Genomic DNA, 24562 nt, shown 5'->3' with positions numbered 1-24562 from the left:
AAAAAACCACATAAAATTTATCTTCTCTTACGGTTCTTCCTAAAATCTTAAGCCTCTTCAAAGAGGGAAAAAAAATTTTTTTTTAATTTTAATTTAAACAAAGTTGAAGTGTATTGCGTTTCTTTACACTTCACCTAAACACACATCTACATTCCACTAAAGTACCCACCTCTTTCTGTTTTGGGGGTCTCATCCCATCTGTTTTTGCGAGCACTGGAAGTTGCACCACCATGGCCTGGGGTTGCATGGCCTGGCGTATCCCCTCGTCCAGGAGTGGCGGCTCCCGCTGGTGTGTGACTAGGTGTAGGATCCCATATTTTTGAGCCTGGGGTTGCTCCAGGTGTTTCACTTCCTTTTGCACGACCCGGTGTCTCATCCCATCTTAAAGAAGGGGTATGCCCAGGGGTCTAAACAAAGCAAAGAAATTTTATTTCACATACCTATCCACCTTAGATATATAACTACAAATTTTCTGTTGCACAAAACCCAATAAAATTATCTTTCAGTGGAAAGTTAGACAATCTTTTATTTTGCTGACTTGCAAATGCTTATGATCACAACCAAGTTACAGCTTTCATTTGAAACTGAACAATGTAAAAAGCACTAGTTTAAAACACAAGGCTAGAGATAGCTCAACAGTTAAGAGCACTGGCTGTTCTTCCAAAGGACCCAGTTTGATTCCTAGCACCTACATGGTAGCTCACAACTGTCAGTAACTGCAGTTCCAGGGAAGTCAATACCCTCATACAAACATAAATGCAGATAAAACACAAATGTACATTAAAATATATTTTTAAAAATACACAAAACATTCTGGGTTATAAACCTTTGTGAATATATATTGTGTTGATAATTTGCCATGAGCTGCTTAAGCTTGTAAAAGTTGACTCTGAAAGAGGAATAACCCCCATTTCAGACCTAAGCATGTTTGTCTCAGTTATTAAGACACATATCCTGGCTCACTCAGGCTGACGCCCTCTTACTGTAACAAGACAGAACAGCAAAGGAGTCCAAGAGTAAAAACACTGTTCTTGAAAACAGCTAAAAACACCTATTTTTTACCCCATGATAAAAATGTCTGGCTGCATAACCAGGTAGTGGTGGTGCACGCCTTTAATTCCAGCACTTGGGAGGCAGAGGCAGGAGGATTTTGAGTTCGAGGCCAGCCTGGTCTACAGAGTGAGTTCCAGGACAGCCAGGGCTATATAGAAAAGCCCTGTCTCAAAAAACCAAAAAAAAAAAAAAAAAAAAAAAAAAAAAGGAATATATTTATTTATTTGTAAGCATGTGTTTGAGTACACACATGCCACTGAGCAAGCATGGAGATCAGAGGATAACCCATGGGAGTGTATTGTCTCTCTCTACCACATGAATCCTGTATTTGGAACTCAGACTATCAAGCTTGGCAGCAACATTAGAGGAAGGAAAGATCAGAAGTGAATTTGAGTAATTTTTCCAAGAATGTAAAATAGCTCTGAATATCCGGTGTCTTGGTGGTGGGTGCTTGGGGAAGTGGGTAAGTTTTTCTGAGACAAGTTAGCCCAGAAACTGGCTTATATCTCATAATCCTGCCTCACCTTCCCCATACTCAGCTAATAAAGATTTTTATTCATGATGGAGAAAAAATGATTCTGGATAAAGGTAGGTGGGTCTCTGAGTCCAAGGCAAGCCTGGTTTATACAGCCAGTTCCAGGACAACCAAGGCTACACAGGGAAACCCCGTCTCAACAAAGACCTCTAGAATTAGGTAAGTAATGAATGAAAATGAATTGTTCACAAACTTAATTTGCCCTTCCTATGCAAAGAAAAGGTGGGAACATGAATCTTCCTGCCATGCATCTTAATTTCCATAAATGAACAAAAGAAAGTAAGGTAGGTCTGAGTCCTAATAACTTTTCTAGAAACACATAAACTCAGCTCAAGAAGGCTCAACTTAAGACTGTTTAACTGCTCTTGCATAGAACCTGAATTCAGTTCCTACCACTCACAGACATGGCTCACAACAACCTCTATCTCCAATTTCAATGCATCTGACACTTTCTCCTGAGTAGCTGCACACATGTGGTGTACATTCAGTCAGACACCTAACTAAAAGTAAATCTTGTAAGAAAAATAAAGTCTTCTAGCTAGTTACAAACATACAAGCTAAGCAGCTTTGAGTAAAATAAGTTTATCGTGGCTTTGGACTAGGCATGGTGGCACATTCAGAAAGCAAAGAGAAGAGAATCTTAAGCCAGGGTGGTATGCATAGCTTATTCCAGGCTAGCCTGGGATACATAGGAAACCTTAAGAGATGATCCAAGCCAGGAGGTGCTGGCTGGTACATGCCTTTAATCTCAGCACTGTAGAGGCAGAAGCAGGTCTATCTTTGTGAGTTCAAGGCCACCCTGGTCCACAGAGTAGCTATATAGAGAAACCCTGTCTTGAAGGCAGAGAGACAGAGACAGAAAGAGATCTCAACAGTGTATAAGCTAGCAAGAATATAGTATTGTTACCCAATTACCAATTTGGTCAAGGAAAACTATATTGTACTCCACAATCTCCACAATGTAACATACCACATGTTTAAAATTAATATTCTAACCCTGAGTGGTGCCTGGCACACACCCTTTAATCCCAGCATTTGCAAGACAGAAGCAGATGAGTCTCTGAATTTGATGCCACTCTGATCTATAAAAACAAGATCCAGACTGGCCAGGGATACAAAGCAAAACATGCCCCCAGGAAGAAAATAAAATTTAAAAACACAAATAAAATTAAACTGAAAAAAAAAAATTCCATTCGTCAACATATGGAATAAACTATATCTCAAAGCCCTATTGAGATATTGAAGTTGTTAACCCTGATAATGACTGTATTAGGCTGGGAATATTCAAGGTTAGATAAAACCAAAGAAGAATTAGAGAAAAGCTATAAGAAAACAGTGACAAGGTGCTCTCCCCAGACAGGAACCCTGCTAGCACTTTTGATCCTCTACTTCAAACCTTCATTGTTGAGAAATATGGACATAAACTTCTGTCACTTAAGCCACCTAATCAATAGTAACTGGTTTTACAAACCCAAAAATGAGCACAGACAAAAGAGAAAAATATGGAAATAGCGATAAAAAAATAAAAAATTACCTCTGCCTGATCCCAACTTGATAGCTTTTTGGGAGTGGCACCAGGAGTTTGGTCAGCGGTTTGATCCCAGCGCCGTTTTCGTTTTGAGGGAGGCTGGGATGCTGCTGCTCCGTTGACGACTTTTAGTTCTCCAGCTTTAGCTTTTTCTGCTAGTTGTTGCCTAATTTCTCTCTGAAAAAAAAATTTGAAAGAGCAGAGAGCATTTATCTTTCATATCATTTTATTAACATTCTTCACACTTCTTTTTTTTTTTTGGGGGGGGGGGGTCGGTTGAGACAGGGTTTCTCTGTGTAGCCCTGGAACAACTCACTCTGTAGACCAGACTAGCCTTGAACTCAGAAATCCACCTGCCTCTGCCTCCCAAATGCTGGGATTAAAGGCGTGTGCCACTACTGCCCAGCAAAAGAAAAAAAATTATTTAGTGAAGTTTTTATTCTACTAGTATAATCATTTTTCTTTTTTTTTTTTTTTTGTTTTGTTTTGTTTTTTTTTTTTTTTTGTTTTTTGAGACAGGGTTTCTCTGTATAGCCTTGGCTGTCCTGGAACTCACTGAGTAGACCAGGCTGGCCTTGAACTCAGAAATCCGCCTGCCTCTCCTCCCAAGTGCTGGGATTAAAGGCGTGTGCCACCACTGCCCGGCGTATAATCATTTTTCAATAAGCTGTTTAATATTCCATTCACAGCCAGGTAAATGGTACACACCTTTAATCCCAGCACTGGGAGGCAAAGGCAGGCAGATCTCTAAATTCTAGGACAGCCAGGACTATAAAGAAACTGTCTTCAAAAAAATTAAAATAAACCAAACACTCATGTTGTGTTCCTAGTGGTATAGTTCCTTTGCTTTACTATTGTGTATATTTATGGTTATGCAGCATTGTCTTTCTTCCTAAACACACATACACAACTCTAGAGTATTCAACAGCCTACGATTTGAAGCTAGTGAAGTAAATCTTATTGAAAAATAAAATCTCTAGTCAGTGAGGCTAGTGAAGTTAATCTTATAATCTCCCTAGTCAGTAAATATCCACTTAACAGCAGAGAATTGAAAAATATACAACTGAAAGTTTTTACAACTTAAGACATAAAAAGAAGTAAGGTGCAGTGGCTAAGGCAGGTATATTGGTCTGAATTCAAGACAATGTGTGAGTTCTAGACCAGCCAGGAATACATAGCAAGACTCTTGTCTCAAAACCAAAAAAGAACTAAGTACATGAAAATAAAACTTAAGTGCCGGGCGGTGGTGGCACACGCCTTCAATCCCAGCACTTGGGAGGCAGAGGCAGGCAGATTTCTGAGTTCAAGGCCAGCCTGGTCTACAGAGTGAGTTCCAGGACAGCCAAGGCTACACAGAGAAACCCTGTCTCGAAAAACCAAAAAAAAAAAAAAAAAAAAAAAAAAAAACCCACAAAAAAAATTAAGTGTCATAATAAATGCATTTAATTTAGCCTTTCATTTTAAAATGAGCTTTCAGTTCCCTTTAAATCACCTAACAAACCCTGCTTACTTTTATTGTTAATAAAGATATAAAAGCTATTACAACAAGCCAAGGGACTCTCAGTGATGTGCACCTGTCACTCCTTAACCCTTAGGAGGCTGAGGTAGAAGAATCAGCCTGTGACTATGGTGACTGAGTACTAGGTTAGCCTGGGCTACAAGAAGACCCTTCTTCAAACAACAATAAAAAGATTAGGACCAGTGATGGCAAGATGGCTCAGCTGATAATAGCACTTTCTGTTACCAAGCCCGAAAATCCCTGGAACACTCTTGGTAGAACAGAACTAACTCCTGCCAGTTGTCATTTGGCTTTCAAAGCACACCATGGCATGTACTATGACATACCTCGCACACACAAATGAATGTAATAAAAACCAAAAATACAAAAACAGTTGAGGTTTGGCTTATTAGCACTGCATCCATGTTAGCACAGAATTATCTCTGAAAGCCAAAAGGATTACTTAAAATTGTCCATCTACTGCCAAACCCAATCTCCAATAGATAGTCATCAAAAATTAATGTGACCACTAGCTTCATGAGGTATACTAGTAACCTCCCTTAAACATCTCCCCAGGCAAGCAGGCACACACAGGAAGCCAGGGAACTCCAGGAAATCAAAATATCAAGTGTCATACAATTCTGAGATTCTTCTTTTAACTTTTTATTATTGAAATACTACAGTCCAATTTTGATTGTTCTACCTTTAATTCCAGCAATTCAGAGGGGGAAGCAGACAGATCTCTCTGCGTTTTAGGCCAGCCAGGGCTACATAATGAGATCACCTTTTAAAAATAATTAAAAAAAAAAAAAAAAAAAAGCTAGGCAGTATCGCACACAGCTTTAAGCCTAGCACTCTTTTAGAAAGAGTTCCAGCACAGCCAGGGCTACATAGAGAAGGGGGGGGGGGGGGGCCGAGGAGGAGGAAGCAAAAGCAAAGAATATTGCTATGAATATCAAAACCTAGATAAATATAAAATTCTCTCAATGTTCCAACAGTATTTCACAACTATTACTCTGAGAAAGCAGTTCCTACCTCTTCCTTAGTCAAATGTTGTTCTCGCATAACATCCATGTAGGTTCTAGCATTCATTTTAGGGTCAGGGGTCTTCCCTCCTGCAGAAAAGAACAGCAACAGGACAAGAGTACAATAAATAAAGGGTATTAGGTTCAACTGATTTCTCTGCCCTGCTCTAATATTATGTTATTCCATAATCATTTAATTTACTTTTTGGTGGAAAACTTTGATAATTATACATCTTACTTTTTTATTGAGTTTGCTGATCAATTTAACCTGTTTGAACACAAACATATCTACAGCAGTTTAAAACAATTATTTTAATGCATATATAAAGCAAAATGACAGCACAGTTTAGTCTTCAGAAGTGATGGGTTCCTGGGTTGCTAATCCGGAATACGTACACTTTCGTGCCTTTGTCTCCATCAGCAGTTCTGACTTCAAGCAGCAGAATAGAAGCCTAGAAAATTATCTCTTTACCATTAGTAACACTTTGGAAAGATATTTATATTCAAAACATTACCTGTTGCAAGCTGTTAAAATCCTGACTACAGTAACTGACTAACATAACTTCTTCATACAGTGATCTAAACAGTTGTAACTTAGAAAATCTGATTATAAAAAAATATACCTACAATCATATTCTCAAGTCACATTACTAAAAAGGGCTTCATGCTTTTTAAAGTTTTTTCCTTGACCCAATATATAATTCTATTTCTTAGAAAGTACAATTACAACTGGAAACATATAACTTAAATATTATTCTACCAGTTACTACTATGCACACAAAAGAGAAGTGGTGTACAAAGAGATGTGTTAGTCTCTTGGTTAAAATTTCAGTATTTGCTTTTCAAACTGTAAAATATCTTAAAGAAGCCCAAACAGTATATAACAAGAACCACAAAGGCACACTATGCTTTAGAAACGAGATAATGGCTATACAAGTAGTATAGCATTTAAAATTTAGGACAAAATAATAAAATTCTAAGCCATCTCCTATGCTGACGATCATGCCCAATTGGTAGTGTCATTCTTTCTGACACTAGCTCTGCTAAGACCTCCTTTGGAATACTTTTTCACCATAATCTAGAGAGGATGTGTTGAGCTGCACCCTTAAGAATGCAGACAGGACTGGCATATAGCAGTACTGCTGTAGGAAAGAAATTAAGGACAGTTAGTATGGGCCTGTGAATTCTGACATACATGTTTAAATCAATTACAATTATGCAAGTAAAGCAAAGAATATCCCTATTAATTCATGCAGGCTGAAAGTCTAATTTGTAAACCTGCAGCAGAATCTATTTTTAAAAACAGGCACTTAGTTTTGATGGTGGGACTCACTCACCTGAGGAAATCTTCCATCAGGCTCACTATGCCCCTTGCACACTACAATTACCAAAACAGACTCCAACTATTAAACACCAAAGTCTTTGTATATAACTTTGTTTTAACTATATAAAGTTGACTAGAGCAAAGTAGGTGCATTTACTAAGCTATAACAGTAAGAGGGGAACTAATGTGAGAAACAGTTTCTCAAAAGTAACAATCCAAAACTTTACAATTTGGAATGAAAACTTTGCAATAATTTGAAAGTATTTTGAGCAGAAAAACACATTTGTTCAAAGTATACCAAGAGTACCCAAAACAAAAGTAAAAGAAAAACCTTTAACCCTTTGCGTTTCTATGGCATTGGCTCATTATTTTCTTGTCCTTCTACCTGGAAAGAAAACTTGCATTATAAAGATGAAGAATATGGCATCTGTGACTTCAACCAAATCTATACAAATCTATAAGGGGGTCTTTAAAAACAAAAAGCAAATTCATAAGCATGCCAAAAAAAATCAAAGGGCTAAAGACAACTTAATTAAAATAAATTTCTGAATACTTATAGAAAAGTGGGAAAGAATTACCATCTGCAAAAGGATCAAGACGCTCTGGGGAAATTATCATGGTCCGCCTATGCTTTTTGTATTCATCTTCCCGGTCTGCAATCTTTGGAGGACGATGCTCAGCAAATGGGTCATACTGAAAAACAGGTACGTCTCATTTTAATATCCACTCTATTAAATAACTCCTCCCCACCACACACATCAAATGAATAAGCCATTATTTAAGAAAAAAAGTGTGTGTGGCTGATCAGTTTCCAAAAGTCGAGGTTTCATGTAATGACTGTCTTTACAGCACAATTATTTCTGACTCCCCCAAGTCAGCTCTTCTCTCCAAACAGTCTGAGAACTGACTGCTAAAATTCCTGCGCTCCCATGGGAACGCATTCCCTTTTTGTAAGCTGAATCAACTGTGAAGCATCACCTGTTCTGTTGACTGTGGTATATCATTAAGCAATGCCACGGGGGCATGATATCCGGGCTTCTTCTGACCAAGCAAGCTTGTAGATGATGAGTAGTCATCGTCATCCTGCAATCAAACACCCAAAGGTCACAACATAAAAATCAACATGACAAAATTTGTAATTTGGCAACTACCAGGGGTTTATTTGGAACTCTTCAGTTTTAGTTAACCACAGAAACAAGTCAACAATAATTTTTATCAAAGGTATTGACTTCCCTGACAACATGTTTACACAGCATTACACACTCATACATCCTACTTTAAAATAAAATGTTTCTAGAACGTACAGCCATCACTGTCTTTCACTACTAGGTAAGAAAACCAAGTGCTATGGCCAAGTACGGTGGCATCAACACAGAATTCCTAATCCTAGGACTTAGTTAAGGCAGAGACAAGAAAATTCTAAGTGTAAAGTCAATACTCAAGTGACAGAGCTAGAAGGTCATAGGGTAGGTCTGGGAAGAGTTAGGGGGAGGAGTACGTGGTGAATAAGATCAAGATACAATATAATCAAGTATGAAATTCCCAAAGAATAAAAATAATATATTTTTTAAAAAACTGAAATAGATACAACACATCAAGAAAAACTTAAGTTATGTATAGTGGCACAAGCCTATATTCCAGTACCCTGAAGTACCTATAAGGAGATCCTGTCTCAAAACAACAATAACAACAAGAATACATAATTTAAAGGGTTGGTTAGCCAAGTGGTAAAGCATTTGTTAGAATGAACAAGACCTGAAGCTTCATCCAAAAACAGGAATCAAATCACAAAAAATTATTTATAGTCCAGTTACTTTTTCTATAGGGTACTTTGGACAGGATTAGGTAACAAGAATTTATATCACAAATGATGTGAAAGCACTTTATATATTATTATGTAACAATATTCAGATAAGTCTTCTACAAAAAATTCAAAACTAAGCACTTTAGGAGGTATCTGAGGGTAGTGAGGATTTAGCAGAAAAAAAACAGGCTGACTGTGAAATATTCTATCAAAAACCAGGGAGGATTATGGCAGCATGCCCCTTTAGTCTCAGCAGTTGGAAGACAGACAGGTAGAGTTTGAGGACAGCATGGTCTACATATAGGATCACATATGTGGCACGTATGAGTATGTGTGTGGATGGGTCTACATATCCAGTTCCAGGCTAGCTAGGATTATACAATGAGGGGTGTGTGTGTGTGTATCTGTTTTCTCTCTATGTGTGTGTGTGTGTTATTAAATTGTTTCTCTCCTTTTAACCATGCAACTCAAACAGAAAATTCCTCTATTTTCTCTCAAAAAAAAAACAAAAACAAAACGAAATCCTTGCCTCCTAGATAATTTGTAACTTACATCTTCAAGTTCAGTTGCAGCAATCGATGTTACATATCCAGCGAATCTGCTATCACTTCCACCATAAATTTCTTGGTCATAATAACCAGTGGAATCAAGGCCCACTCCTTGGGCTTCATCAAGAGCTGCCTTCTTGCCTTGAATTTCTCGAATCTGTGCTTCTATATCTGTAAGAAAGAAAACAAACAATTTCATGTTTTAAAGAGCTCTCAGTATAGCTACTCAATCCTTACTAGATCTTTTCAAAATATCCTGAAATACAGAAATGTTATTGAGAGGTTAACAGAACTAGCTGTATTCAGTACATGACCTCTCCTTACCTCAAAAGATGAAAGGAACCCAAAAGATCTGATTTACTGTCTCCTCAACAATTTACCCTAACCATTAGGATGGGCTATCAAAATTAATCTCAAAATTCTAAACCTTCCCCCAACTGAAAACTAAAACTACTTTAAAATATATATTTGTGGGGGCTTTGAGAGATGGCTCAGTGATTAAGAGCACTGACTGCTCTTCTAGGGGTCCTGAGTTCAATTCTCTCGGCAACCACATGGTAGCTCATCACCATCTGTAATGGGATCTGATGAACTCTTCTGGTGTGTCTACAGTACTTGCATACGTAAAATAAATAAATCCTTTAAAAATATGTATGTATTTATTACTAGCATGCACAAATACTAGCAAGGTCAGATACTTGGAAAACTTAGTTCTCTTCTACCTTTTTGCATGGTTCCAGGGATCAAACTGAGATCACTAAGCCTGTGTTGACAAGTGACTTGCTGAGCCATCCCTAGCAGCCAGAAAAACTAAAACTGTTGATGTTAATTAAGAACCAGAGCTATACTCACAATTATTTAAACCTGCCACTACCAGAACTGACAGACATAATTCAGTGGTAAATCAGTTGCTCAGCATTGTATAAGGTCTTCAATTTGATACCCAGTCTCATGTATTATATTACAGCACAAAATAAAACCCACTACCAAAGAGGTAAAGATCACTTCTCTGCTCTTTAGCTAAAACCAAGTATAAAACAGCTTTAGGCTGGGGCCAGTGAAACGAACCAGCCGGTAAAGCACCTGATGTGAGCCATTTCTTTCCACTTGCTAAGTCTTATTTCTCAACTGTACAGTGGACTCCCAGTGAGCTGGCCCAAAAGTTCCCAGCCAATTCTCTTTATTTTCCCTCCTGCAGTAGAGTACTGATATTACACATCCACTTTCACACAGCTAACATTGTACTTTTTAAACATCTAGCTTTTTACGTGAGTTCCAGGGATCAAATTCCTAATCCTTAAGACTACTTCTGTGAGTTAACATGCCCAGCACTCTTTAGTTTTCTTTTCAATACACACTAATTGGGTTGGAGGTGTTGCTCAGTTCTCAGGGTGCTTGCCTAGCATGAACAAATGCCCAGCACTGTACAAACAGGGGAATATAATAACTCCCACTTTGTAACCTGAGAAACCCAGAAGAGGAGACGGGAATTCAAAGACATCTTTGGCTACATCACAATTTTAAGAGCACCTAAGAGTTTTAAGAGATTTTAAGAGTTTATGGGGAAGGTCACCTATGGACAGTAGGTCACCTATGGACAGAGACTCTCCTTCACTAGTTACAGGGATCAAATGCCAGGTACAAATAATTATATTAATTGCCCAACCCCACTGAGCCCCACCTAAGAAAAACACTGTATTCTCAAAGGTAGATAGTTTAAGAAAATTTAACAAGTTTATGTAGTCCAAAGAATAGCTGGGCTCCTTCCCCAGTAAGAAAGAAAGGGCCAGGCTCAAGGTATTAAAAAGAGGCAATGAGGGGCTGGAGATGGCTCAGTGTTTAAAAGCACTGGCTGTTCTTCCTGAGGACCCATGTCTGGTTCCCAACACCCACATGCCAGCTTACAACCATCTGTAACTCCAGTTCTGAAACAATTTTCTGGCCTCCAGAGGCACAGCATATATGTGGCAACACAAACATACAAGCAGACAAAACACCCATGCACATAAAAATGAATAATTTTTTTCAATTGGATATTTTCTTTATTACATATCAAATGTTATCCCCTTTCCCAGTTTCTCCACCCCCTTCCCCTGAAATCCCTTATCCTATCCCTACTCCCCCTGAATAAATCTTTTAAAAAGAAAATAAAAAAATAAGAGGTAATGAGTTTGCTGTCCCCCATTTTATTTGCTTTACATCTCAAAATTCTTAGCATGTGTTACTGTAATATCTTCACAGACACAATCACCTCCTACCAATTCGTATCCCTCTTTGCATCCCTCAAAACTGTTACAGCAAACAAGCATTTAGAATTACCCTAATTTGAGCTATATTTTCCTTGTTTCTCTTTTGCCATTATCTCTTTTAATTCTGTGTAAAGTGAGTGTGTGTGGGGGGGGGGGGTATACATATGTATGTACCAAGAATGGTGGTGCATGCCTTTAATTCCAGCCCATGAGAAGAGGGACACAGAAGCTAACAGGCTGTTTGGTCAACCTCATTTGCTCATTTGTTTCCTTCCAGAGTCCTGATGAAAGTGGCATTTGTGATCCCTTAAAACCTGAGTCTCACATTTGATTCCAGCACTCAAGAGGCAAAGGCAGGTCAAACAAGTTCAAGGACAGTCAAGGCTACATAGAGACCCTGTCTCAAATCAACAACAAAACCTTGCCCTAGAAAACCAAACCAAACAGAAGTAGCCATCTCTTTAAAAATAAACAATACACAACAAAAAAAGTTTAAGAATAGTATGGAAAACTATTATTGAGAAATAAGTTACACCAGGAAGTTCGAAGACCAGTCTCAATTACTCCTATAACCTAATGACTGCCTCCAATGAAATTATCCAATAACTTTCTTAAAACACAAAAATCATCTGGAGTGGAGAGATGACTCAGCCAGTAAGAATGCTTGCATAGAACCCAACTTCAAATCCCCAAATGCCATGTTAAAATGGCTGGCAGAGTCATGCACATCTGTGACTCCAGTGCAGATCGGGAAAACAGGCTTGCTGGCCACCAGCATAGCTCCAGATTCAGTTAAGATACCCTGCCTCAAGGGAATAAGCCAACTGCCTCCTTTGGCTTTCATGTTCACACAATGTGTACACAGGTGGGAATACCTATACACAGCCATATACTACGCAAATGCACATATGCATTGCATGACACTCACAATATTAAATTGTTACTTATTTGTGGGAAGGAAGATCGATTGTACTTTATTCAATACTCACTGGGAAGCCAAAAATCAAATCTTTAAGTATCTAAAGCCTTCCAACTTTAATGCTAAATCAACTCTTCCTCTCAGTTCAGATTCTCAAAAGAGAATAGGCTATTTCCACGAGGCAGTGGTGGCACACACCTTTAATCCCAGCACTTGGGAGGCAGAGGCAGGCAGATTTCTGAGCTCGAGGCCAGCCTAGTCTACAGAATGAGCCAGGGCAGCCAGGGCTACACAGAGACTGTCTCGAAAAAAACAAACAACAACAACAAAAAAGAATAGGCTATTTCCTACCTGTCTGACCAAACTGATGTACCAAAACTGGGTTTTAAAATACCCCTTTTCAGAGTGGGAGGGTAGTTCAATGGCAAATGCTCTATGATACAAACTACAAAATCCTGGGGATTGACCCCAAACTTTGAGATCTGGACAACATAGTGGTACATTCCAAAAATCCCAGTGTTCAAGAGGCAAAGAATCCTCCAAGTTCCTCCAAGTGTGAGGCTAGCTTAAGTAAGATACAAAGTGAGGATGTAGTTAGTGGTGCATGCCTTTAATCCCAGCACTTGGGAAGCAGAGGCAGATGGATCTCTGTGAGTCTGAGGCCAGCCTGGTCTACAGACCAAGTTACAGGACAGTCAGGGATACATGGAGAAATATGGCCTGGGTCCCAAGGAAGGAAGGAAGCAAGCAAGCAAGCAAGCAAGCAAGCAAAGAGTAGCCAGCCAGCCAGACCAACACAGTAACTCCATTTCAAAGAGAAAATGTAAGTGAAGTCCAGCAAGATGGCTCACAGCTAAAGCCATTTGCAGCAAGCCTGAAAACCTGAATCCAACTCCAGAAAGTTGTTCTGACTTCCATATGGACACAGCGGCAGAAATACATAACACAATGAATAAATATAAGGAAAAAATAAAACAAAAATAAATATGATCCCATTTCTGTGAAACAATTTCCATAAAACCACAGGGTATGAATTCACATGCCTATAATCCTAGCACTTAAGAGGTAGAAAATCAGAAGTCAAGGCCAGCCTGGACTACAAGAGATTCTTTCTCCAATAGTAAAATAAATCTAACACATGCTAACTATCAAATAAATGTTGATTTAACACTAGAACACCTATTATGGACCAGATACCAGAGCTATCAAGGTATATATAATTCCTGTGTACTGTACTAGCAGTAGAGAAAGCTTTAATGAGATTATTCTGATTAAGGGTGTGAACTCACTTCCTGCCAAACCTGACAACCTGAGTTGGAATCCCAGGACCTACATCACAGAAGGTGGAAACAGATTCTTCCAAGTTGTCCTCTTGATTTTTGCATGAAGCAAATATAAACGTAAAAAATTTTCAAAAACTCCAGTTTAGACAGGCATGGTGGTGTATAACTCTGATCCCAGCTCTTGGGAGGCAAAGGCAAGCCAATCTGAGGCCAGCATAGTCTACCCAGAGTTTCAGATGGAAACTACATAATACAGAGACTGTCTCAAAAGACAAAACAAAGTTTGAGGCCAGTCTGATATACAGGGCAAATTCCAGGACAGACAGAGCTACAGAGAGAAATTGTCTCAAAACAAACAAATATACCAACAAAAAAAAAAAAAAAATCCAAGACAATCAAGATTTACACTGAGGGCCACACCCCTGGAAAAGTAATTTTGATCCATGTTACAGAAATGACTTAAACAACAATTGTAAAATACTAACTATATTCTCCAGGAAAATGTCATAAGGGAGCAAAAGGCCATGAAAATGCTGTATACAGCTCTACTAAAGTTTTCAGGAAGTGTACAGTGATGATACAATCCCAGCCTTTAATCCCAGCACTTAGGAGACAGATGAATCTGAGTTCAAGGCCAGCCTGGTCTACAGAGTTCCAAGTCAGCTAGATCTACATAGGGAAACCCCACATCAGGAGTGGGAAAAGGAGTAGCATTTCTGACTTATACCTAATAATAACATATAGCACTTGTACAATATTTTTTATTAATTCAATAATAAAATAATCCTAAATAAAATAGCAATTTTTGCCAACAAGTTTAGCTGGGCTTCTACAAGTAAACAGCAGAAATAAAGAAGGAAGGACAGAAAGACAGAAAGAAAGAAAGAAAGAACGACAGAAAGAGAGACAGACAGAGACAGGGAGGGAGGGAGGAAGAGGGGGAGGGAGGGAGGAAGAGAGAAAGAAAGAAAGAAAGAAAGAAAGAAAGAAAGAAAGAGAGAGAGAGAGAGAAAGAAAGAAAGAAAGAAAGAAAGAGAGAGAGAGAGAGAGAGGGAGGGAGGGAGGGAGGGAGGAAGGAAAAGAAAAGAAGATCCCTAAACTTTTTTTGTTTGTTTTTTTGTTTGTTTTGTTTTGTTGTTTTGTTTTAACAGAGACAGGGTTTCTCTGTATAGCCCTGGCTGCCCTGGAACTCACTCTGTAGACCAGGCTGGCCTCGAACTCAGAAATCCGCCTGCCTCTGCCTCCCAAGTGCTGGGATTAAAAGGGTGTGCCACCACTGCCCGGCTAGATCCCTAAATTTTATGTTTACCAGGGGCTGGAAAGATGGCTCTGCAGCTAAGAGTAGTGGCTGCTCTTCCAGAGGACCTAGGTTCAGTTCCCAGCACCCACATGGCAGCTTACAACTGTCTTTTAATCCAATTCCAGGGAATCTGACACCCTCACACAGGCGAACGTGCAGGCAAAACACTAATGCACATAAAATAAACTGCATTTATCTAACCAGGAGTATGCTACACTGAAAATATCAGTAAGTCAACAATCAAAGCTACAAAAGATCCATAAATAAATAAATAAATAGCCGATCAGGGAGGGCATGGACCTCTACCTATGCAGCTATGGGGAAGCTAGTATGGAGTCAACCCTGCTTCTGTTAGTAAACACTTCCCCTAACCCCATGCTCTGTAAGCCCAATAAACTCACTGGTTCCCCACAATGGAAAACAAAATAACCTACCCCTGACTAAACAAAACAGAAACATTTCTCAGTTTCCTAATTATTTTGCAAACAACATCTGAAGTAATCTAAAGACAAACAAATAAGGCCAAGAACTTTTCTGGCTTTAAAAAGTGTTGGACTAGCCAGACATAATAGCACAGGCCTTTCAACCCAGCACTTGGGAGGCAGAGGCAGGTGGGCCGGTCTCTTTGAAGTGGGACCCAGTCTTGCCTACACAGCAAGTTTCAGGGCAACCAGGATTACATACTGAGACCATCTCAAAAAAGAAAAAAAGAAAACAAAAACATGTGTTGTGCTTTTAGGTTTAAAGACAAAAGACACTAAGGCAGGGGCATTTCTGGCTTTCAAAAGTGTTGGTACTTTCAGTTCCTCAAATGTCCCAACTATCCCTTTCGGTCCTAAACCATCTCTCTAGATTCTTATCAGAATTCCCTCCTTACACCCTCTAGTCCTACCACAGCAACAAGTCACTGCATTGTTACAAGATGTTCCCTCGGGCTCAGACGTCCTCCCCTAATTTAAAACCGATTGATCCTTTTTTATCAGCGCCGCGTCATCACCTCCCAAAAATAACTAAGCATAAATTAATGGCTCCGCTACCCAGCTTCTCAGAAAGTATTGGGATTACTTCTCTGTACACATTCCTTTGACTTTTCTAAGAGAATACTCACACAATCTGTCAAATTTCGGACATCCTTAGCTTGTTACCTCTAACACTGAGAGACACACACTTAGAAAGGACCTGTTTAGTGACTTAGCAGCCATGGTGTCAGCGTAAATTGTGGCTTCTAAACTGGGAGCCAAGAAACGGATTCAATCTCTCACACTCAAAGTCCTTCCCGTATTCTCGTCCTTATGGAATCCGGTCGCTTTTCAACACGTTTCTAGCTCTGTTTACTCTTGTGGGGGGACAACTTAGGCAACCGGTGAAATCTGCCTTTCCTTCTTTCTTACTCCTGACTCTCCAACACTTAGCTCTCGAAGAAAAAGATAAACACTACGCTAAAAGTGACTAAAGGAGTCAACTACCAGATTTTATGCCGGAATCACTTAGTGCAAGCACCACCACACAACCCAGCCGCCTGGACATGCCTGTATCACGGAGGTTTGGAGTAACAGGCCTGCGCTAAAGCGGACTCCGTTAAGAGCGGCCCGAAAGCGTCATCCAGGGCTTTCCGGGTGCAAACTGCCAACGACAGCGCCCGGGGGGCGAGAGAGAGCCGGCCTCCCACCTCCGCCTCCCCGCTCCCTCCCCCGGAGTCCTCCGGAGCAAGCCGCTCCAGCGAGGCTCTCCGGTCAGAGCAAGAGAACTCGGAAGCACCAACATCCAGCGCGGAACAAAGCATCGGTCTCGGAGTGCGAGAGGACGCCATTACGCGGGCAGCGGCCTGCGCCGACGAACCGAGCAGGCCCCGCCGCGCGAACTCGGCCCCGACCAGAGAGGCCACGCGAAGACGCCGAAAGCCATGAGAGAAGGCCGCGGCTGGCCGGCTGCCGAGGTCGCGCGTGGGAAGGGAAAGGCCGCTTACCTTCGTGAGTCTTGGCGATCTTCGCCATTTTGTCCACTCGAACACACAGACGGAACTGGCGCTCCCAAGGACTTCCGCTCGCCGCCGCCACCAGAAACAGAGGATGCACTCTGAGCGTGCGCACCCGGGAACGCGCGCCGCACTGTGGCACGTAGTTCAACTGCCACCTAATGAAACTGCGAGGTGCATGATGGGAATGGGCGGGGCCAGGACGGGCTCCGGGCGGCTTCCTTAAAAATCGAGCGAAGCCGAGGAAGGACTAGCCGCTTGAGACAATGGCTACTTTCCAGGGAAAGTGGATCTTATCCGGGCAGTGGTGGGCACATGCCGTTAATTCAAGCCCTCGGAAGACACGAGGCAGTTCGAGGCCAGCCTGGTCTACAAAGAAAGTTCCCGAGAAGCCAGTACTACACAGACAAATCCTGTCTCAAAAAAAGCAAACGAAAGGAAAGAAAAGGAGGGGGGAGGGAAGGAGGGAGAAAAGAAAGAAAAAGGAGATTATTCTAAGGGAGTTAAATTCTGGGTCCGGAGATGAAATATATCCCAGCCTTCCAACGGTGGGACAGGAAGATCCAGAGTTCAAGGTTCAAGGTCAGCCTCTGCTTTATAACGAATTCGAAGACAACCTTGGCTCCCAGCCTTGGTTCTCAGAAGCCTAGCTCAAAAAAAAAAAAAAGCAATTTTTTTTTTTAACATTTTAAAAGAGAAAAAAGGGCCCGTCAGTGGTGGTACATGCCTTTAATCCTAGCACTCAGGAAGCAAAGGCAGGTGGATCTCTGAGTACCAGGCAGCTAGTTCAGGACACCCAAGATTACACAAAGAAATCCTGTCTTGAAAAACAAATTAAGCCGGGCGGTGGTGGCGCACGCCTTTAATCCCAGCACTTGGGAGGCAGAGGCAGGAGGATTTCTGAGTTCAAGGCCAGCCTGGTCTACAGAGTAAGTTCCAGGACAGCCAAGGCTAACAGAGAAACCCTGTGACTAAAAAATAAAAAAAAAATAAAACAAACTAAAAATCAAAAAAAATTAAAAAAAAAAAAAAAAAAAAAACACCAGAGAGGTCAGATTGCTATAAGACATGGCTGGGGACATAAACACAAACAGTACCCAGTGTAGTGAAAGCACATCTTTAAGCCCAGCACTTAGTAGGCAGACATAAGCAGGTCTCTTCGAGTTCAGGGCCAGGCCAGATCACAGGACTGCCAGGGTTGCACAGAGATACCTTGTCTCAAAAGAAGAGCACTTGGGAGGCAGAGGCAGGTGGATTTCTGAGTTCGAGGCCAGCCTGGTCTACAGAATGAATTCCAGGACAGCCAGGGCTACTCAAAGAAACACTGTCTCCAAAAACCAAAAAAAAAAAAAAAAAAAGAAAGAAAGAAAGAAAGAAGAAGAGAACTTCCATATTCAGGACAGGACAGTGGAAAACATTTGGGACAGGTTGGAGAGATGACCCAAAGATTAAAAGCCAGTTGCTCTTCCAGAGAACTCAGATTCAATTCCCAGGACTCACATGGCCCCTCACTAAGTACAATCCAGGGTATCTGATGATCTTATCTGACCTCTATGGGCACTACACACATATAAATTATTTTAAAGAAAGAAAAAGAGAAACTCTAGAAAAAGCTTGCTGCATGGCCTCATAATGAGACATGGAGAGAGATGGGTAGTTTTTCAAGTAATGTTTTCCTTCATGTGTGCATTATTAAAAGGATTTGATGTAAAAGAAACTCTAATAGAATTGATGTAGTAATTACTAATAGGTTTGCTTAAGAGACATTAAATTACACAAAGTAGAATTTAGCTAAAAGAATGCTGCCTCCAAAATACCCCAAAAATAAACAGGATGCCAACCAGGCCTGTTAGAAGTAAAGTTTATGATGCCTAAGATGTCAATGTTTGTTCGCCAGTATTGACCAGCCATTAGATCTGCCCCCACACCATAGAATACTTCTCTAACAGGCAGCTCAAAGGGGAGAGGGCAGTATCAGTCACAGGCAATGTTAAGTCCAGATCTACAAGAAAGCCCAGTTCTTTTCTTGAGAAAAACATAATTCCAGTGGGCAAGATGACCCCAGGTAACAGCTATTTGAAAAAGTACAACACTGGTATACTTAAAATAATTCTGGCAATAATTTGCTGTGTAAATCTCCTATTTGCCTAAATGACCAGGCAAATAGGAGTGACCTATTGACCAGATTTTCAGCCCTCTGTCTCTGTTTAAATTGTTCTAAAAGTAACCGGGGCTGGGACCTAAATTAAAATTTTAAGAATGACCTCGTATTTGGAGAAAATAAGCCTAAAGTGTGTCTAAGTTATCAAAATCTGTTTAAGGCTGGCTCTACTGAGAATTAGCCAGAGCCAGATGTGCCAGACCCTTTTATTATCCTATTACTTATATGCAGAATGCTTTCTCACTGGGAAGGTTTATTATTTCTATAACAGATTTAAATGGGCATTTGCTTCATTTGTGGTAACTGTTGGAGCTAAATACTTCCTGGAGTCCCAGGGTAATGATAAACATCACTAAAAGGTTGCTGGGGATTGCCAGGCAGTGGTGGTGCATGCCCTTAATCCCAGCACTTGGGAAGCAGACACAGAGACAGGTGGATTTCTGAGTATGAGGCCAGCCTGGTCTACAGAGTGAGTTCCAGGACAGCCAGGGCTACACAGAGAAACCCTGTCTCCAAACAAACAAACAAACAAACATCGCTCAGGAATGTCTTGTGAGTCCTCTTTTATAAAAAATAAGATTTTCTCACTGCAACCTACTTGTCTGTATGTTTGTTCCTGAAAGGATACTAATGTGGTTCAATACAAGAAGGAAAGCATTAACAAATGAGTGAGAGATGGCTCCCTTAGGCTCTGGTACTTGACTGCTTGGCTCCTTATTTGGGGAGGTTGTGCAGCCTTGCAGAAAAAGGAAGTACATCACTGGAGACAAGCTGTGAGAGTTCCTAGCCTCTGTCTACTTTCAGTTTGCTCTCTCTGCCTTATGTCTGTGGTTGAAGATGACCTCTCAGCTTCTTGTTCCCACCAACATGCCCCCTCACATACAGACACACTTTGGGAAAGACCATTCTCATACTGTAGTAGATTCAAGAGACTAGTAAGAACAGAGCAGGTTTGCTTCTTAAAGCAATTTTGTTTTGAAACAGGGTCTCACTGTGTAGTCTTGGCTGTCCTGGTGTTGCCTGATAGCTCCTCCCATGAATCTGTTTCTCCATCACGGAAAGAATTGCCACAGGTAGGTTAGTGGCACATGCCTTTAATCTCAGCACTCTGAAAGCAGAGCCAGGCAGATCTCTGAGTTTGAGGCCAGCCTGCCTGGTCTACAGAGTGAGTTCCAGGACAGACAGACAGGGCTACACAGAGAAACCCTGTCTCAAAAACAAACAAACAAAACAGGTTGGGGGTTTGAGAGGTGACTCAGCAGTTAAGAGCGACTGACTGCTCTTGCAAGAGGATTCAGGTTCACTTCCCATCACCTGCATATTTACCAACAACCAGCTATGGTTCAACTCCCAGGTGGTCTGGTTCCCTCTTCTGGCTTCTGTGGGTATGGGGTACACATATGATGCACACATATACATGCAGGCAAAATACCCATACGCCCAAAATTTAAAAAATTACAGGATGGAGAACTGCAGCCTATCACATATGAGATTACTTGCAGTTGTGGTACAAGAAAGGGTGAACAGAGAGGGAGCGCCATAGACCCCCTAGGTAGTCTGTGTTTATATGCTTTTTAATAAGGTGTGCAGCAAAATTTAGCTCTGTTTTTGTTTGTTTCCTTGACAGTGTCTGACTGTGTATCTCTGGCTATCCTGGAACTCCCTCTGTAGACCAGGCTAGCCTCAGGTTCAGAGATCTGCTTGCCTCTGCCTCCTGAGTGCTATGATTAAAGGCGTATGCTACCCCAGGCCAGCTGTTTCTCCTTGAATTAGATCTGGTAAGATGCCTTTAGCTGCTTGGGTCGTCTCAAATAACAGTAAGGACTTGACTGGATGAAACACCGGTTTGGAGAACCTGAGAAAGTACCTGTGGCAAAAAAATTTCTCAGAGCCAAGACACTTGTTATCAGAGGTCCACAACAGTGAGAGGGCATGAGGCCTCTGTCAGAGGCTTACTCTGCCAAGCCCACCCAATGGGTTATCTGTGGCCCCCAAGGGGGTTTGGGAGGAAGTTAACCCAGTAGCCCCCCAGTGAAGAAAATGGTCTGGGTAATGAAGGAGTTTCTTCTGTGCAAGAGTCTGGGAGTCTGGTTAGTTTGATAGCTCCTATCCAGGACCTCTTTCCCTAGCTGTCTACCCATTTAAGAATAACCATCTCCTATCTCCCCTCACTTAACTCATATGTAGACCAAGCCTTGAACTCATAGAGATCTGACTGTCTCTGCCTCCCTAGCGCTGGTATTAAAGGCATATGCCACCATGCCTGACAATTTTTTTTTAATTTCTTCATTTTATTCTATGTCTACGGGTGTTTTATCTGAATGTATGTGTGTAATCACATACATGGCTGGTACCTTCTGAGGTCAGAAAAGGACATTGGATCCCCTAGAACAGAAGTTAGGAATGACTGGGAACTATGACCTGGATGCTGGGAACTGAACCCTGATCATTGGCAAGAACAGTGAGAGCTTTTGACTACTGAGCCAACTATCTGAATCAGTCTGCAGAAAAAGTCAGCCAAAAAAAAAAAAAAAAAAAAAAAATGGCAAAATTGTCTGGCATGCTGATTTGGCACAAGAGGGTGGGGGTTTTTGTTGTTGTTTATTTTGGTTTGGTTTGTGTGTTTTGTTTGTTCATTATTTGTTTTGTTTCCTTTTGTTTTGCTTTTTCCAGCTTTTTGTTTGTCTGTTTTGAGATGGGGTCTCTCTTTGTAGCCCTGGCTGTCCTGGAACTCTACAACGCCTAAGCTGGCCTTTAACTCACAGAGATCTATGTGGCTCTGCCTCCCAGCTGCTGTGGTTAAAGATGTGTGCCACCACACCCAGCAAGATAGTGGTTTTAAAGTCCCTGGTGGACTTTTAAAAAGCAGAGAAGGGAGAGAAAGAGGAGAGAGAGAGAGAAAGAGAGAGAGATTCCCTCCCTATCCTCTATCCCATAGGCTGAGACTTCAGAGATTTCACACCAACATAGGCCCTTCCCAAACACCCCTATTCTATTGGTACTCTAATGCATAATTAGAGGCTGGAGACTTTTCCTTGTTCTGGTCTTGGGCTCAGTCACATAGCCAGCTATTTATAACTCTCTAACTCTTAGAGCTCTGAGAAAAGCCTGTGCCAACCCCTACCTAGGGAGAGCCTCACGCTTCTCTCTAACACTGCTAACTGAAAAGCTCACAGCAAAGGGACCTCAAGGATTCCTTTTATCTTTTGAGACAATGTTTCAGTACGTAGCATTGGCTGGGTTGGCATTCTCTATGTAGGCCTCCAACACAGAGTTCCCCCTGCCTTAGCCTCCAAAGTGCTGGGATTAAAGGAGTATGTCACTACACCCAGTTAATGATTTCTGTTTTAGATAGTGTAGAGTGAAAATTATAAATTATAAATTATAAAGACCATTTTATGAAATATATGTAGTTTTTTTCTTTGCCCTTAGACCTGGGCAGAAAAAGTGCAGGTTCCAGAACGAGGAACTGAAAATAAGATTTCAGGCCTTCACTGCCCTGGGACACATTCCGGGTGAAGGACATTATCCCTGAATCAGAGGACACTTGCTGGATTACATTCCTCAAGCCTCAGGCAGTAGACCCACCTGTGAGTGGGAAAAGCCCAAAGCAGGAAGACACATTCCTGACCATAAAAAAATACAAGTCATCTAGGTGGGGCTGTGGCTGGAGGAAGTGAGAAAAATTTAACCTGAAATAGTTGGTAATGACATGGTAAGACTACATTTTTGAGAAGAATGAGTGTGCAGAGTGATTTTCACATGACTCTAATCATTTAGGGTGAGTGCCTCTGAAATGTTCCACTATTTTTATGTTTTGTATCCTTGACAACCCCTCACCCCCCTTCCCACTCCCCTGGTTTATGGTTTTTCCCTTTAAAACCCTCCTCAGACTGGATGGCGGGGTTGAACTCTACTCCTGCGAGAGTGTGTAGTTAGACCGCTGGCTGCCAGCTTTCTTCCCTAATAAACCTCTGCTGATTGCATCCAGGTATGGTTTCTTGTGATTTTTTGGGTGGTCATGATTTCCTGAGACTTGAGGAAAGGTCTCCCGAGTTTGGGGGTCTTCAATAGTGTTAATCCTGAGAGTGTTGAGAGAATCCATAATTCAGTTCCACAAATTTTGAGCCAAATTTGACATAAGCATTAATTAAATACTGGCCAGGAAGACTGATTCTGGCCAGGTCCACCACTGGGTTCCCAGGGAATGGCTACAAGTCATGTTTCCCAGGGATTTAAAAAGTCAAAACCGCCAGGCAGTGGTGGCACACGCCTTTAATCCCAGCACTTGGGAGGCAGAAGCAGGCGGATTTCTGAGTTCGAGGCCAGCCTGGTCTACAGAGTGAGTTCCAGGACAGCTAGGACTACACAGAGAAACCCTGTCTCAAAAAACCAAAAAAAAAAAAAAAAAAAAAAAGTCAAAACCATGGGCCACCATATTTCCCATCAGGTCTAATCAGAGAAGCATAAATCCTGACATACTTCCTTCCTGCCTACATATGTCAAGGGCAAACATACATCTTGATGTATTTCCTACCCAGGTACCTACTGCCTACATGTGATCAAGCACAGCAGTGAACAGGCGACCTGTTATCTCCCATCAACAGTAGCCTCCAGCATTTCAGGGAATATCTGTCCTTGGGCAAGGGATTTACAGAATAGAGGCATTTTGTTTCCTGGATCTCTTAGGCATAGTGATTCAAAATTAAAATGTAGCTTTGACTCTGATTATTGGCCATGATGAACTCTTAATGTCTCTGGAAATGTAAGCTAAAACAAACTGTTTCATGAATTGCTTTGGTGATGGTATTTTATCACAACAACAGAAAATTAAGTAATATAGGACTCCTAGAATTTAGAAGCCAGCTGTAATGGTTTGGTTAAGAATGCCCCACCCCCACACCCAGGCTCATAGATTTGAATGCTTGGGCACCAGAGAGTGGCACTAATTGAAAGGATTAGGAAGTGTGGCCTTATTGGAGGAAGTGTGTCAATGGAAAGAGTGGGTGGGTTTCAAAAGACCAAGCCAGTCCCCATATCTCTTTCTGCCACCTGTGGCTCCATTTAGAACTCTCAGCTCCTTCTCCAGCACCATGTCTGCCTGCATGCTGCCACACTTCCCACCATGATGAAAATGGACTAAACCTCTGAAACTGTAAATCTGCCCCCAATGAAATGTTTTCTTTTCTAAGAGTTGCTGAAACTCTTCACAGCACACAGTGTCTCCTCACAGCAGGAGAACAGGGATGCTGCTCAAGTCCTACATAAGAAGGCTTGTCCGGCCTGCAGGGCCAAGAGTGCCACTATAAAGCAAAGCCTGGTCTAAAAGTCTCATGAATGTCATAGAACTTTAATTTTCA

General features: G+C 41.2%; 1 protein-coding gene across 2 annotated transcripts in view; it reads right to left on the bottom strand.

Annotated features, from left to right (window-relative positions):
- Sf3b1 (splicing factor 3b subunit 1) overlaps positions 1-17638 on the bottom strand; it is a 36822-nt gene extending 19184 nt beyond the window's left edge. Inside the window, exons 1-7 of one of the 2 annotated variants that reach the window (XM_034499117.1) lie at positions 17033-17638; positions 9320-9486; positions 7942-8046; positions 7542-7656; positions 5650-5729; positions 3123-3293; positions 170-407 (exon numbers count right to left, since the gene is read on the bottom strand). In XM_034499117.1, coding sequence (XP_034355008.1) covers positions 170-407; positions 3123-3293; positions 5650-5729; positions 7542-7656; positions 7942-8046; positions 9320-9486; positions 17033-17060 — 904 coding nt within the window. In that variant the 5' untranslated portion in view covers positions 17061-17638. Of the gene's footprint in view, positions 1-169; positions 408-3122; positions 3294-5649; positions 5730-6035; positions 6092-7541; positions 7657-7941; positions 8047-9319; positions 9487-17032 lie in introns of those variants that run through there. The other variant, XR_013109533.1, reaches the window with a different exon arrangement.
- Positions 17639-24562: the final 6924 nt, after the last annotated feature.

This window comes from Arvicanthis niloticus, chromosome 3, assembly GCF_011762505.2.
Source record: "Arvicanthis niloticus isolate mArvNil1 chromosome 3, mArvNil1.pat.X, whole genome shotgun sequence".
Lineage (NCBI taxonomy): Eukaryota > Metazoa > Chordata > Mammalia > Rodentia > Muridae > Arvicanthis > Arvicanthis niloticus.
The sequence above is the reverse complement of the archived record's forward strand: the minus strand, read 5'-3'. Positions and strand labels throughout refer to the sequence as shown.